The sequence below is a fragment of the Balaenoptera ricei genome, chromosome 5 (assembly GCF_028023285.1).
Source record: "Balaenoptera ricei isolate mBalRic1 chromosome 5, mBalRic1.hap2, whole genome shotgun sequence".
Taxonomy (NCBI): Eukaryota; Metazoa; Chordata; class Mammalia; order Artiodactyla; family Balaenopteridae; genus Balaenoptera; species Balaenoptera ricei.
The window spans coordinates 52,967,796-52,983,748 of record NC_082643.1 but is presented as its reverse complement, the minus strand read 5'-3'; the positions used below and the strand labels follow the sequence as shown (position 1 = coordinate 52,983,748).

Genomic DNA, 15,953 nt, shown 5'->3' with positions numbered 1-15,953 from the left:
TTTCTCTAGTTGCGGTGAGCGGGGGCTACTCTTAGTTGCGGTGCGCGGGCTTCTCATTGCGGTGGCTTCTCTTGTTGCGGAGCACAGGCTCTAGGCGCGTGGGCTTCAGTAGTTGTGGCACAAGGGCTCAGTAGTTATGGCTCCCGGGCTCTAGAGCACAGGCTCAGTAGTTGTGGCGCACGGGCTTAGCTGCTCCGCAGCATGTGGGATCTTCCCGGACCAGGGCTCAAACCCATGTTCCATGCAGGCAGATTCTTAACCACTGCGCCACCAAGGAAGTCCCCTAAAATGTCTAATCCTTCCAAAGCCTCTTAATGAATGGAAAATGTTACTTACAGTAATTCAAATAATTTACATATTTAGCTAAACTCTTCTGTCTCCAGATCAAATTATATTTATGTCCTAAGAGTAACTCCAACTCTTCCTAGTGAAAAATGTCACCAGTATTATACTAACTATATAGATACAGAACTTTAGAAACCCATGGAAGACTTACTGATAAAATATATAAATGATGTGCATTACATAAGCCAATCTATTTTACAGACTAAAAAGAAATATAGGAAGTAACTGTCAAAAGAGTCTACTTCACAGAGATTTCATATCATTACTAAAAGTAATTTTTATGATAAATAGCAAATGGACTTACCCTGTTTAGATGAAAATACACTATTTACCACTAGTCCATAATGGTGACAAATCAAAAGGAAACAATAGTGTCCCTGTGACTCTTTCAAGCTTATTTTATTAAAAACCCTCTGATGTCAAGATAAATACAGAGCAAGAAATGGTTCCATAATAAACCTACTTAATATGTTTAAATCTGACCCTTAATTTAGTTACACCCTAAAGAGTTCAGCCAAATCCTCAACCACTGAATCTCTAAGGAACAACGACAGAGATTTAAGGCTTTTAGATTATGTATTACAACCCGTCAAATCAAGTACAGATGAAGCCAGAAACTGGCTCTAGCTGACAAAGGAACAAGATCGGGCATGAGAGTTATTATACTTAACACTGTAAATATTTTTATTTTCAAAAACTTGCTACTTTTTTAAAGCAAAAATATATCAAACGCTATAACCTGAAGAAAGTATTTTGAATTTGATTAAAATTAAAAGATTTGTGAAAATTTCCCGTTTCTAAAGCAATTCTTATAGAAAAACTACTAAACATGGTTCAAGTAGAAACAATGAAACCAGAATATATAGTAATCAAGTTTCTGAAATGACCTCTCATATGTTTTATATTTCCATATTTAAAAAGCTTTTGTATAAACCTCAGGTTTATATACACAGCACTTGGTCACACAAATTTGGAATATACCCTTCCAAAAAAAAAGTTCGGAGGACTTTTTCTTCTTACTGATCTTTCTGAGTACTAAGATTCATTATTAATTATTATATATGACTTAGAGGAAGAACATCAAAATTCTAAAATTATAATCATGTCTCAGCAAAACTAACATAAGCAATACAAAAAAAGAGATATTTAAGAAGCCCCCCAGCCCTTTTCCATCATCTGTATTTGGCTGTTTTCCTGAGTATTAGTTAAGGTGGGCAAAAGGAACAGAAACACTTTGACTACTTTGGTTTGGAGAAGAAAATTACTGACTGGATTATTTGCATAATTAAAATAACCAAGTTATTCTATTAAATCCATTACCTTGGATAGCTGAGAAGCAATGATATAAGTTGAAATCAAGCTTTTCCAGTTTTACTATAAGTTTTAGAAACTTGCAGTATTTTACTCAAGATTTTGAAGATCATCTAAAAATTTAGGTTAAATACACAGGGGTATATATAATAAGCAATCACAATTTAAAAGGTAAACCATAGCATTATGAGAATTAATCGGCACTAATTCACTGATGATATTTTGTTTTCTTTTTATTAAGACTTAAAGAAAAGCACCTTTTAAAAATGTATGATTCATGCAGAAAATTATAAGATACTGATGAAAGAAATTAAAGATGATACAAATAGATGGAGAGATATACCATATTCTTGGATTGGAAGAATCAACATTGTGAAAATGACTCTACTACCCAAAGCAATCTACAGATTCAATGCAATCCCTATCAAACTACCACTGGCATTTTTCACAGAACTAGAACAAAAAATTTCACAATTTGTATGGAAACACAAAAGACCCCGAATAGCCAAAGCAATCTTGAGAGCAAAAAATGGAGCTGGAGGAATCAGGCTCCCTGACTTCAGACTATACTACAAAGCTACAGTAATCAAGACAGTATGGTACTGGCACAAAAACAGAAATATAGATCAATGGTACAGGATAGAAAGCCCAGAAATAAACCCATGTACATATGGTCACCGTATCTTTGATAAAGGAGGCAAGCATATACAGTGGAGAAAAGACAGCCTCTTCAATAAGTGGTGCTGGGAAAACTGAATAGGTACATGTAAAAGAAAGAAATTAGAACACTCCCTAACACCATACACAAAAATAAACTCAAAATGGATTAAAGACCTAAATGTAAGGCCAGACACTATCAAACTCTTAGAGGAAAACATAGGCAGAACACTCTATGACATAAATCACAGCAAGATCCTTCTTGACCCAGCTCCTACAGAAATGGAAATAAAAACAAAAACAAATGGGACCTAATGAAACTTAAAAGCTTTTGCACAGCAAAGGAAACCATAAACAAGACCAAAAGACAACCCTCAGAATGGGAGAAAATATTTGCAAATGAAGCAACTGACAAAGGATTAATCTCCAAGATTTACAAGCAGCTCATGCAGCTCAATAACAAAAAAACAAACAACCCAATCCAAAAATGGGCAGAAGACCTAAATAGACATTTCTCCAAAGAAGATATACAGATTGCCAACAAACACATGAAAGAATGCTCAACATCATTAATCATTAGAGAAATGCAAATCAAAACTACAATGAGATATCTCACACCGGTCAGAATGGCCATCATCAAAAAATCTAGAAACAATAAATGCTGGAGAGGGGGTGGAGAAAAGGGAACACTCTTGCACTGCTGGTGGGAATGTAAATTGATACAGCCACTATGGAGAACAGTATGGAGGTTCCTTAAAAAACTAAAAATAGAACTACCATACGACCCAGCAATCCCACTACTGGGCATATACCCTGAGAAAACCATAATTCAAAAAGAGTCATGTACCAAAATGTTCACTGCAGCTCTATTTACAATAGCCAGGACATGGAAGCAACCTAAGTGTCCATCATTGGATGAATGGATAAAGAAGATGTGGCACAAATATACAATGGAATATTACTCAGCCATAAAAAGAAACGAAATTGAGTTATTTGTAGTGAGGTGGATGGAGTTAGAGTCTGTCATACACAGTGAAGTCAGAAAGAGAAAAACAAATACAGTATGCTAACACATATATATGGAATCTAAGAGAAAAAAAAAAAAAAGGTCATGAAGAACCTAGTGGTAAGACGGGAATAAAGACATAGACCTACTAGAAAATGGACTTGAGGATATGGGGAGCGGGAAGGGTAAGCTGTGACAAAGTGAGAGAGTGGCATGGACATATATACACTACCAAACGTAAAATAGATAGCTAGTGGGAAGCAGCCGCATAGCACAGGAAGATGAGCTCGGTGCTTAGTGGCCACCTAGAGGGGTGGGATAGGGAGGGTGGGAGGGAAGGAGATGCAAGAGGGAAGAGATATGGGAACATATGTATATGTATAACTGATTCACTTTGTTATAAAGCAGAAACTAACACACCATTGTAAGACAATTATATTCCAATAAAGATGTTAAAAAAAAAAAAGTATGATTCAAAAGACCAAGTTACATTCAAAGAAAAAAAAATAACAGGAATTCAATGTTTAATGTAAATAATCAGAAATCTATATAAAATTCCAGATAAACAGTCATAAAGATGAAAATTATGGTGACAAACTTCAAATATTAGAAGTTTGTTTGGCTCAGTATTAGATACAATAATAAAATTGTCACTGTGGCATATAGATGAACTTCATTATTCATTATTAGACATTTACACAAGGAGCTAACCCGTTAAAAAAATTTTTCTAGAAAGCTCACTGTATAAAATATATCTATTCACTTGCAATATGAGGTACTTTAGAAAATGGTATATTTAGCTTCAGAGTTAGCAAGTCTATTCTTTTTAAACTTTTATTTTTAGCATTAGGTCATTATGAGTACTTTTAATTTTGGAAAAGAATATTTTATTACTAGTTGGAAAATTTTCACTTCTAGTCTGCCAGTAATTGCCAAATAGTTAAATAAAATAATATTAAATAAAGAGAAAACTCACTTAGTATGGTTTAATGCAACAGGTATACACCAAATTAAGAGAAACTGAAAATTAGGACAAACAATCAAAATTACAGAGGTAAAATAACCTCTGTAACTAACTAGTAACTATGAACAAATTAGGCCACATAAAATCTTTACATGATGTTAAACACTTTTGTGTTTTAGTGGGAATAATGAAAAGCCAATTTTTAAGATAGTATTAGAAAAACCTATACTTAAGGCATAAAACTATGCCCAAGTGGGTTTTCCCCAGAAAATAAGACTTCTAAAATCCATCATATGCTGAAATTTTAAATGACCAAAGAAAATGTCATATAAATTTACTGAAATCTATAAGGTACGCTTCTTTTAAAATCCAAAGCAAAATTTTTAAAAAGCAAATAAAAATGTCCCACTAGAACTTTATAATTAGACTTGTTTAATCTGAACCACTAATAGTCATGTGACCACTGCTAATTATTGAAGTTCCCTGATGAAAGTATATATCACTATTTATAAGATTCACCATACCACTTCTAAGGAAACTCACTAGTTCTATCAAAATATAAAAAAGAAAAAGAAAGGAAAAGAATGGAAATTAACCAGAGAATTCAACTCAGACAATAGCTCTTAGGGCAGGGGTAAAGAGTATGTTGGCAGGTGTCTGCAAGGAGCTAGATAATACAATGGAATCAGTTTTCACTCTGCAGAACAACCATGAGACTTGCTGCAATGTCAGCTCCAAGCATACACTGAGGGACTCCAGAAAATGCTCATTGATCATGCAGCACTTTATAATGCGCATAGGCTTTTTTCTCCTGTTAACCCCGCCTAGCTTCCCTTTGCAGCTTATTCTCCCAAGCCCTCTCCCCCTAACAAATTCTCTTCCTGAAGATAGTAAAATATTTAATGAATTATCTTAACATTCTAAGTATTAGGAATACCACTCACCATCATTACACCATCATGAAAATTAGCCAGTTTTTTTAATGGGGGGGAACCCTACAACCCCCAAAATAAGAAAATGGGATTTAAATATCTATATATCTGTAAATACAAATATTTGATGGTGTATTACATCCAAGGCCAAAACCAATTATAGTTTCACTTTGACATGTATTTTCTTGAACTGATTTATACGCAAATAGGTTCTATAACACTGACACAAACAGGAAAAAAAAGAAAATATAATTTAAAATTCTCATGACTCAAAATGCAGATTTTTGTGAGCTCTCAAGCATTAGTTAAATTTTACAGTCCTTTAATTTTTAATTTAATAACTTATTTTATAATAAAGTCACATGAAAAACCTAGAAGCAGAATGTACCAGCTAAATTAAGCAATTAGATTAATATATATGCTTAATTTTACCCTAGAAACTAAAATAACCAGCTGTTTTTAATAGTTAACTGCAAGCGGAGTTTTGGGCTTAGATATGTAAATGAATTCTAAGACATATGATACTAAACCTACTCAAAGCTGCTTTGCAGACCCCACCTTCTAATGAGTTAATCTAAAGGTCACCACCAGCACAAGGCTTTTTATTAAGTCCGAGGCCCTTTCTTTCTTTTTCTTTTTTCCCCTATCAAACATATATCTACAATTTACAAAACATTAGGTTTAAACAAAATAAGGTTTTAGTAATCATGTGAACTAGATTGGCACATTCTCACACAGAATAAGGTCTGACCGTATCTTGCTTTTATGCTCTGCCTCTCTTTGCTCTCTCCTCTTATCTATTCATCTGTAAAATAATTCCGGCAGATAAGATTTCTTTGTTCAGATTTCAACTTTCATTTCATTTACAAACCTAGCCCTACCTCAAGAATGTCTTCTAGAACATATGCTTCCATTTCAGCCGCTGTCTCCACCATGTTTTATCAAACTGCCATGTTTCTTACTGCACTATGATTAGATCATTGCCAGCAGGAACACTCCTCTGTGTCAGCAAGGGAACAGGAAATGGAATGTTCTATTACATGCCTAAAGCAGCTTAGCTGTTCACTAGCCAGGCATCTACCAAAAGAGCAGGGGGTGACTCACTGTGTATTTTTTAAAGATACAGAAGCTCTATTCCAAAGCAAACTTCTGTCAAGTAATTTCAACAAGCAAAATAAAGTCTCTTATTTTACCATTTCAAATTTTAAAACTCTAAAATTTCAAAAAAGAAGTAATAATGTATTTTTTAAAAACCTATTTAAACACGTCTGGCTTTCTGGTTGAACAAAAGAGGTTGAAGTGGGTTACGTAGCAATTTATCCTTAGTAAAGCCTTGTAGTAAGATTAATGGCTGTATTAAATATGCAAAGAAGGAGGCAAGGTAATACCAAATTAGGAATTTGTTACATCAGCCATATGTATTATTTAACACATATATTACAGGTGCTGACTTGAGGGTACCAAAAATAATAATTTAATGTAGTTTTTTAATGGTAAACTGGTTTTCTATAAACTAATCTGTTTGGAAATATCTAAGAGAAATGAGATTAACATTCAACAGATTTACAATCACTGAAGCAAGCCATAACACATCACGGTTATATGCATTTTCTAGGAATGTCTTTAACTTAATTTACTAACCAAAGAACTGGCCTCCCCCCACCTTATCATAAATACTACAAGAGACTAAAATATTTCAGATGAATGAAATTCAGAAACACTGTTTCTGGATCATTAAATAGCAAAGTGGGTGAGTAACAGTAGAGCTAATTTTATATTTATCACTGTAATTGAGCCTCAGTTTAGTAAAATTTTTTACTTTGTCAAATTTCTTCCTTATATAATATATAATACAGAAAATGCAATGGGAGAGGAACAATGTTTTGTGCTCTGCAGTATTAACAAAATAACCCTGTACTTGTGAGAGTGCTATACAAACTGAACTTGAAGTGATCCCTCAATGAGGTTAACCAATCTAATTATAACTCTAAGGTGAACAGTTCTTCTAGTCTAAATTTTCCTAACCTAACTAGAGAAAGTGAATTTTTTAAAGGAAAGGAAAATGACAGGAAAGACCATTCACATATGGTCAAATCTAAGTGATGATATGAATGGCCTTTCCAGTAATGTCTCCTCAAAGTGATGCCATGTTTTAGTAGAAAGATTCTGTCATTCTCTTGGGCCTTAGTTTATTTATCTGTAAAAAGGGATAACATTCACTCAACAATGGATTTTCTATTGTATATCAGAAACTGTCCTGGGTACAGTCAACAAAACAGATAAAATTTCTTCTAAACAGGTTTATAAGAAGATTAAATGAGATAAAGTATCTACTACTCAGTTTCTGATATTTAGGAGACATCCTCACTGTGTCAGGCAATATACAAGTCATTGCTTTTCAAATAAACATGTTATTTAACCCTCACAATACCTTAGATGATAATAATTCAAAATAATAACATTAATAATTACCTTGTGCTTACTATATGTGATACACCATTTTAAGTGCCTTGTATATATTAACTCATTAAATCTCACAATAATCCTAAAAGAAAGGTAGCTACTATTATTATCTCCATTCTGGAAACTGAAGTACACAGAAGTTAAGCAACTTCCCCAACTTACTCACAACTAAGCTAATTAAGTTAAGAAGCTAAGATTTGGACCCAGGTACCTGACTCCAGAGTCTGTCCTCTGAACCATCTACTATACTTCCTCCAGATGATATGACCCTCATTTTACAGATGAGAAAATCAAGTCGCAGACAATACACGGTTATATAGCAGAGTTGAGATTCAAACCCAGAATGGTCTGACTTCAAAGGATGTGTGAAATTAATGGAAAACAAATGATATTAAAAATGTTTTCCCTCAGACCATATACAGTGCTTTCATTTATGTATGAGTGTGTCTGGTATTTGGAGGTTCTCAAACAAAATAATGTCCATTGTTAAGACACAGCTTATGAATAACTAGAAAACTGATCTTACTATTTTCCTCCTTCCAGCTCAATCCGCTCCATACTTCAAATAAACTGCTTCATCCTTAGGAGAAGTCATCAACGAAATTTCTGTTTCTCAAACCTTCTTCCAACAGAAGCAAGTAATGGTAGATTTGAGTTCAAGGAACTCATATGTTCATACATTCTTATTTCCCATAAGCCAAGAACAGGCTTTCCAACTCTGACAAGAAATCGGGCCCCCTAAGGTTCAAATCAATCAAACCATTCACTGTCTCCTTCCCTCCTGTTCTAGGATTATATGGTGCTTCCCTTATGTTTTCTGACATATACTGTTAACTTTTTACTAATAAAGATGTGATTATGGCTTTCTTACAGAATTACAGATATTTATATATCATTTATCATGTCTCTCCCTTACGGATCACAAGCTTGATGAAAGCAGGCAATGCTCTGTTTGCCAAGGTATACCCAGGGCCAGCACAGTCTCTGGCATAGAGCAAGGACTTAAGTATTTGTTGATTAAATAACAAATGCATGAATAGAGGAATCATCTGATATTCAGTTTTGTATCTTAATCCCTTTTAAATTATTGCTACCACTAGGAATTATTTCTGATGACAAGAACATGTGTTCTGTGACTATTATCTTTAGGTCACTGAAATAAGATATTAGAAATGTTAAATATAAACAGACTCTATATTTGAGAATTTCTATTGTTGTTTTTTTAAATAAATTTATTTATTTATTTTTGGCTGCGTTGGGTCTTCGTTGTTGAGCGCAGGTTTTCTCTAGTTGTGGTGATCGGGGGCTACTCTTCATTGTGGTGGGCGGGCTTCTCATTGCAGTGGCTTCTCTTGTGGAGGAGCACGGGCTCTAGGCGCACGGGCTTCAGTAGTTGTGGCACGCAGACTCAGTAGTTGTGGCTTGCGGGCTCTAGAGCACAGGGTCAGTAGTTGTGGCGCACGGGCTTCGTTGCTCCATGGAATGTGGGATCTTCCCAGACCAGGGATTGAACCCGTATCCCTTGCACTGGCAGGCGGATTCTTAACCACTGCGCCACCAGGGAACTCCCTGTAATTCTTTGTTATACAGAAAAGTAATTATTTATTCTTAATTTTATTTTCTGGTTCTTTTGTTAATATGAGGATCTATGCCACAGCATAGGATACTTTGGGCAAAAGGGTGTGTGAAAGGAGATTCATATACATCTGCTATAAGACCCTACATCCTAATAGTAAGCCACTTTCCTTCTAGTTCAACCTCAATTTGTAGGCAAAAAAACCTGTTTTCCCATTTGCCTAAAATGGATTTCAAAATCTTTAATTTTCACCTATGGCAAAAGCATTAAAGCATAAATGACAGTTAACCTACTAACAGTTATGCAAACAAACACAAACTCACAGATATAAGTAACTTAATTCATAAAGGAAAATACTTACTACAATAAGAAGATTCAAACGTCCAAAGTGAAGAGAAAAGCCTCCCATAAAAAGTGGGGGAAAGGACAGAAGAAGCTTAATAAATACCAAGACTGCATAAAGGAATCTTCTGAAAGTTACAATTTTATTTAGGACCAGCACTGATTTCTTTGAACAAGGAGCAAGAAAACCAAACACACACACACACACACACACACACACACACACACAGAGAAATATGTTGACAAGCAAACAACCCTATTTTGTATGGTTTAACATTTTGTTGATGTTTGTTCCTCCACATAAAACATTTTTTTTTCAATCAAATATTCCTTGTAAAGAAATTCTGCTCCCATCAAATATTTTTTTTCTATTTAGGGAAGGGCAAGACTTTTCAAAATCCACATTTTCAAACAAAACAAGGACAAATAATTGGTTGTGGCATAAATATAATTATTTCACCCACCTACATAAAAACAAACTACTAGAAAAACAAAATCTGAACCAACTTCACCTCTCAAAATGTGTGAAATGTAGTCATTACTTTATAACATCTCTATTTTTCTCTTTTCTACTCTGTAAGTTATATTTTAGCAGAAGTGTAAAATAGCCTGGACCAAGCATAAGTGGCATACATACATTAAAGAGTTAAACAGAATTTAAATTAAAAGGCTAACAAAATCTGGTCAAATTTCTGATACCCTATATACATTATTAAAATAACTCTACCCCCATGAATTTACCTTATATTTCTCCTAAACCAAATCATGCCACAATATGACTGGGGGTTCTCGATGTATGTCTTTTTTTTTTTTTTAATTTATTTGTTTTATTTTAGTTTTGGCTGCGTTGGGTCTTTGTTGAGGTGCGTGGGCACGGGCTCTAGGCACGTGGGCTTCAGTAGTTGTGGCTCACAGGCTCTAGAGTGCAGATTCAGTAGTTGCGGTGCACGGGCTTAGTTGCTCCGTGGCATGTGGGATCTTCCCGGACCAGGGCTCAAACCCTTGTCCCCTGCATGGGCAGGCGGATTCTTAACAACTGCGCTACCAGTGAAGCCCTCGGTATATGTCTAATGTAGCACAGTAATATTCTTTTCATTACCACCACAGATTACTTTCTTTTCTTTTTTTTAAACTATGGTTTTTATCTGCAAAGTAATACATGTACATGGAAAACATTCCTATATAAAAGAGAACATAGGGAAAAGTAAACCTATCTCTCACCAACTCCTAAAAGCACAACTAGTGTATTCTTCCAGAAATAACCTACATATATAAAGCATATCTTAGTGTAGATTATTTTTTATACAAATGGAAGCATATTGTGCATACTTTTCTTCATCTCCATTTTAAAAACGTAATACTCCATGATTGTTTCAGATTAGTATATGTATCTCTCTCTCTTTGATTGTGATAGTTGCTCAAATTTTCACTAAAAAACTGTACTATAATTTATTTAATCAGTTCCCTTTTGATGGGCATTTGTATTGCTTCAACATTTCACAATACTGCAATGAACATGCCCAACAAAAGGGCACACATACTCTGCACATACCTGAATATAACTGTACTGTAAATTTCTTGATGGGTACATGTATTTAAAACTTTATTTAAAACTTTATGTTACCAAATTGCCCTCTAAGGTTGAATTTACACTCTGACAGTGAATGAGACTGCTTGCTTCCCTACAAATAGTAAGTATTAATGATACAAAATCTATTAAGAGAAACCCAGATCAGAAATAAGCATGTTTTAAAACATGTATCTAGATTTATCCTTACTCCCTCATCATTTCCACTTTTCAAGGAATTGCAAATGCAAATTACATCTCCTCTCATCTAACTTCTGTCCCCTTAACAAAAAAACACATTCATTCCCTGACAGATTAAGAATTTATTTACCACAAAAAAAAACAAAAAACAAAATAAGGAGCCACAATGCAGATTCTATCTATATGTATGTACTTGGAGAAGAGAGAAGAATGGTGAGTCAAACGACACTTTTAAAAAATCTACTTCTGTTAAATACAAATTCCATCCAGGTTTAATGGACTCTTTAACTAAGTTGTGAAGTTTCTGCCGGAATTTAGTATTATAAAGATCCAGAATTCTTTGGGTATATTCTTACTAAACTAAATTAATAAAATACTGTTGGGTGTTCATTTGTTTGCCTTCCACATTTATTTCAAACTATTCATTTTTAAAGCACAAATTTCTAAAGTAATCCTTCCGTCATTATTGGAAAAAAAATCGAATGCAAACTAAGACGAAGAAGATAGGTTTTTGTTAACACAAAGAGCACTAAACAGCTTCTATCACAGTTTCTTGACATGTATCCCAGGTCTAATTTTGATGATAATGTTTAAAAATAAGAATGATTAAAACTTCACCAGAACCTCCAAAATAAATGTAAATAGTTGGACAGGCTTCTAGATATGTGAGGAACACCTAAAAGGCTTAGGTAACAAGGGATTAAGTAAGGATATATAAAATTATAACCTAATACATAAAATCATGCAAAGGCCATCCATTAGTATATTCTAAATGTGAGGAAGGATATTTATTGCTTAAATAAAATTTTTTCAAGGCTAATGCTGTAACAAGGTCCTAGTAAACTTTCTTTTGAAAGATCATCATTACTATTTTGATCATTCATTTATGCAAATATTTACTGAGTGCTTACTAGGTGACAGGCTTTATACTACACAATGGATATAGAATGACAAATAGTTACTACACCTTCAAGAGTCTATAATCTAGAAAAACTTGATCCTGATTTTCAAAGTCTAAAATCAGAATCTGCAATGATTTTTTCATCTTCTCTGATATACAGTCCCTTTCCATTTTTCTTTAATCTAAGTAATAAATAAAACTCAAACCTCCATTCAGGACAGTACAGAAAGTATTATTATATTTAAACAAATATTTCATCCAGATGTGTCCCATGTATAGAATTAAATACAACCACAGTCTTGTCCAAATGTAAGTAACAGACTAAGCAAAGTAAGAAACAAAACAGCTTTCCCTCTTTTCACATCTCCAATTACAGTTGTGCCTGCTGGACACTTGCACTTGTCTCTACCGATGCTAGGTCACACCATGAATTCATTCTTTTCCTAGTATTTCACAGTAGGTTCTATGTATACAAAATTGACAAGATTTTTATTGTTTTTAGACAGCATTCACCTCCCAAATTTCTCTGTACAACATTTCAAATAAAAATAAACAAGTACATATATAATAGGAATAACTTACTTCAACATTTTTTGGTTTTGTTTCAAATAGGCTAAATCTACTGATAGTACAGTGCTCTCAATTTCTTCTGTTCCAAAGCAACAAGTATCTACCAACAAAAATAAATATACCACACACACACACACACACACACACACACACACACACAGCCTACCTCCCTACCCCAACCCCACAAGCACAGTGGTGGGGAGAGTAGAGAGACTGGGGATAAAAATGCAAATTACAACAAGACAAGTCCAAAGCCAATTTTTTTGAGTAACCAATTTCTACCTTCTGGAAGGACGATTGTCCTACTCTAGGGCAGCGGTCCCCAATCTTTTTGGAACCAGGGACCGGTTTCGTGGAAGATGATTTTTCCAAGGACCTGGCAGTGTGGGGGGGGGATGGTTCAGGCGGTAATGTGAGCCATGGGGAGTGAAGGGAAGTGGCAGATGGAGCTCCGCTCCATCACCGCTGACCTCCTGCTGTGCGGCCTGGGTTCCTAACAGGCCAGGGACAGGTAGTGGTCCGCGGCCCAGGGATTGGGGACCCCTGCTCTAGGGGATACAAGAAACAGCTCTAGGTCACTTAAGACAGTATCAAAGGCACGGAAAATAATCAGGATGCAAAAACTACCCAAGGAACCTTGCAATCTCAACTCCTTCTCTGGTTGCTTGATGGCCTGGAGTTGCTGGCAGCAAGCTCCAATCAGTCTGGTTTCTCATGATGCCAATTACCACTCTGCTGTTTCTAGCCTAGTCTATTCATAACAAATCTGGAAAGGTTTGCCTGCAAGCAATTACTGCAAGTACTCTTTCAGACTCATAATTCCGTCTCCTAAGAAATATATTACATTAAATTGTCTATATCCTCAAAAAACTAGGCCAAAAATTGTAAAATGGGGCCTCTTTTCCACTAACCTGATCCTGACCAGAGATCCCAACACAAACCCCATATATATATATATATATATATATATATAAAGAAATACTGATTTCATTCAATGTAACTGTGACTCTTTGGTCATCATGAAGATATCTCACAACACAGCCACGTTAGAAGCAATGTTACCATTACTTTCAACTTCCCCCACAAATTTCAGATATTCAGTTTTACTACCAAATCTAACAAAAACTAACACCAGATAAGAAAACAGAAGTTAATATATAACAACTTTTCTGTGTGTAATAGATAAACACTAGCATGTTTTATGAAACCACTACTATGTTTTATGAAACCAAATTTAACTCACATTCATATCTTTCAATAGCTCTTTCATCAATTTCTTAACAGAGTCAACTATATTTACAATTACTTGACAATTCCCATCCTCTTCAAGAACATATATGCCAATGTCTCTCAGTGAAGGCAGTTAATATTCTTTAAAGGGTAGCCACTAAAAAACCAATAACTTACAAAATGTTTAAAAGCATAACTGAATTGCCAAATATAATTTCATACTTTAATATTCATTTTTGTACGCTCAGGTAAACCATCTCTCTCTCTAACACAAATTCCACAATTTCCAGTAAAATGCTTAGTTTTTAAAGTATTTCTCATAAGTTATTTTAAGGGTATATGTTTGCATAATTTGATTTCTTTTTAAGCACTCCAGCTTGCCTAGAAAACTATGTATAATTTAAGTAGAATCATTATAGATAGTGTACTTAGGTCTTAGGGTCTTGGCAGTTTACACTCTCAGTACTTAAAGGCATATAACAGCATAATATTTTATGATTTTTAAAATCAAATATGAAAAACATACAATTAGCAATGTGCTTCCCAAAAGATGTTTCTGATGCAACACTCCTAAAATTAGGCTTTCAAAAAACATTTTACCTATGTACAGTAGAAACAGGATGCCAACCTACCTTTAAGTTGAAGTGGCATCAAAATAAATTCTTTCATTCAACAAATATTGTCCAGCTAGGGACATAAGATAAGCCCTATCTTTAGAAGGATAAGAAAGGCCATCTCTATTCCCATCTTTTCTTCCAGTTCTTCCAGAAGATATACCCTGCCTCCAGTAGCTGTAGCTCTCCTTGATCACATGACTTTCTTCTTATGGAAAAACCAGGCTTCTAATCCCAGTCTTCAGTATGTCAGAGAAAATGTCATCTTATTTAAAGGCACTGGTGGGAAGAAGGACTCAGAATTTTCCCATACATCCAAATTTTTAACAAACTTTTTTTTAAAAAAGAATCATGGAAAGGACTCTGGAATTGACATACAAAATCAAGAGTGTAAGCCAGTCAAGAAATAATTACGCATCTTACATAAAAATATTCATATTTGTATTCTATGCAACTTTCCAATTTCCTGGAATTAATTTCCATATGCCCTCCATTTCTACCTCACAGAATTTCTAAAAACCATGTGGTCCTGGAATGGCACTTTATAAATAAAAGTATTATCTAAGTAAGTAAATGCAACACATCTGCAATCTTTTTAATATTATAAATATGATGCATTAAAGTGCGATTTTTAAAAAATTCAAAGGCCACAAAGGCACAAGATGAACAGTAAGTCTTTTTGTTACTGGCCTGAAACAAAATGGCAATACACTGTTAACGCTGTTAACTGACTTCTAGTGCGGTTTCAAGCTTAACTTTAACACCATTTTACTTCTGTTTCTTGATTTACCAATTTTTTTAAAAATTAATTAATTAATTTATTTATTTTTGGCTGTGTTGGGTCTTCATTTCTGTGCGAGGGCTTTCTCTAGTTGCGGCAAGCGGGGGCCACTCTTCATCACGGTGCGTGGGCCTTTCACTGTCACGGCCTCTCTTGTTGCAGAGCACAGGCTCCAGACGCGCAGGCTCAGTAGTTGTGGCTCACAGGCCTGGTTGCTCCGCAGCATGTGGGATCTTCCCAGACCAGGGCTCGAACCCGTGTCCCCTGCATTGGCAGGCAGATTCTCAACCACTGCGCCACCAGGGAAGCCCTGATTTACCAATTTTTATGTGCTATCTATTAACTGACTGTCCACTGAAGAAATGAGCACTAACCCTTCCTTTGTTGCCCTCTATCTCCCAATTTTATAGGTTATATTATTTTTATATTATAAAGGTTTATAACTATACTCCTTAACTATTCCATAACTATAATCAAGTCTATTTTATATATT

At 34.8% G+C, this 15,953-nt stretch overlaps 1 protein-coding gene across 8 annotated transcripts in view; it reads right to left on the bottom strand.

The window, feature by feature from the left end:
• ANKRD17 (ankyrin repeat domain 17) overlaps nt 1-15,953 on the bottom strand; it is a 164,390-nt gene that overhangs the window by 124,738 nt on the left and 23,699 nt on the right. The window contains exon 1 of one of the 8 annotated variants that reach the window (XM_059922855.1): nt 6,097-6,183. The exons of the other annotated variants lie outside the window; for them this stretch is intronic. Within the exon in view, the coding sequence (XP_059778838.1) occupies nt 6,097-6,150 (54 nt within the window). The 5' untranslated portion in view covers nt 6,151-6,183. Of the gene's footprint in view, nt 1-6,096; nt 6,184-15,953 lie in introns of those variants that run through there. 8 annotated transcript variants of the gene reach the window in all.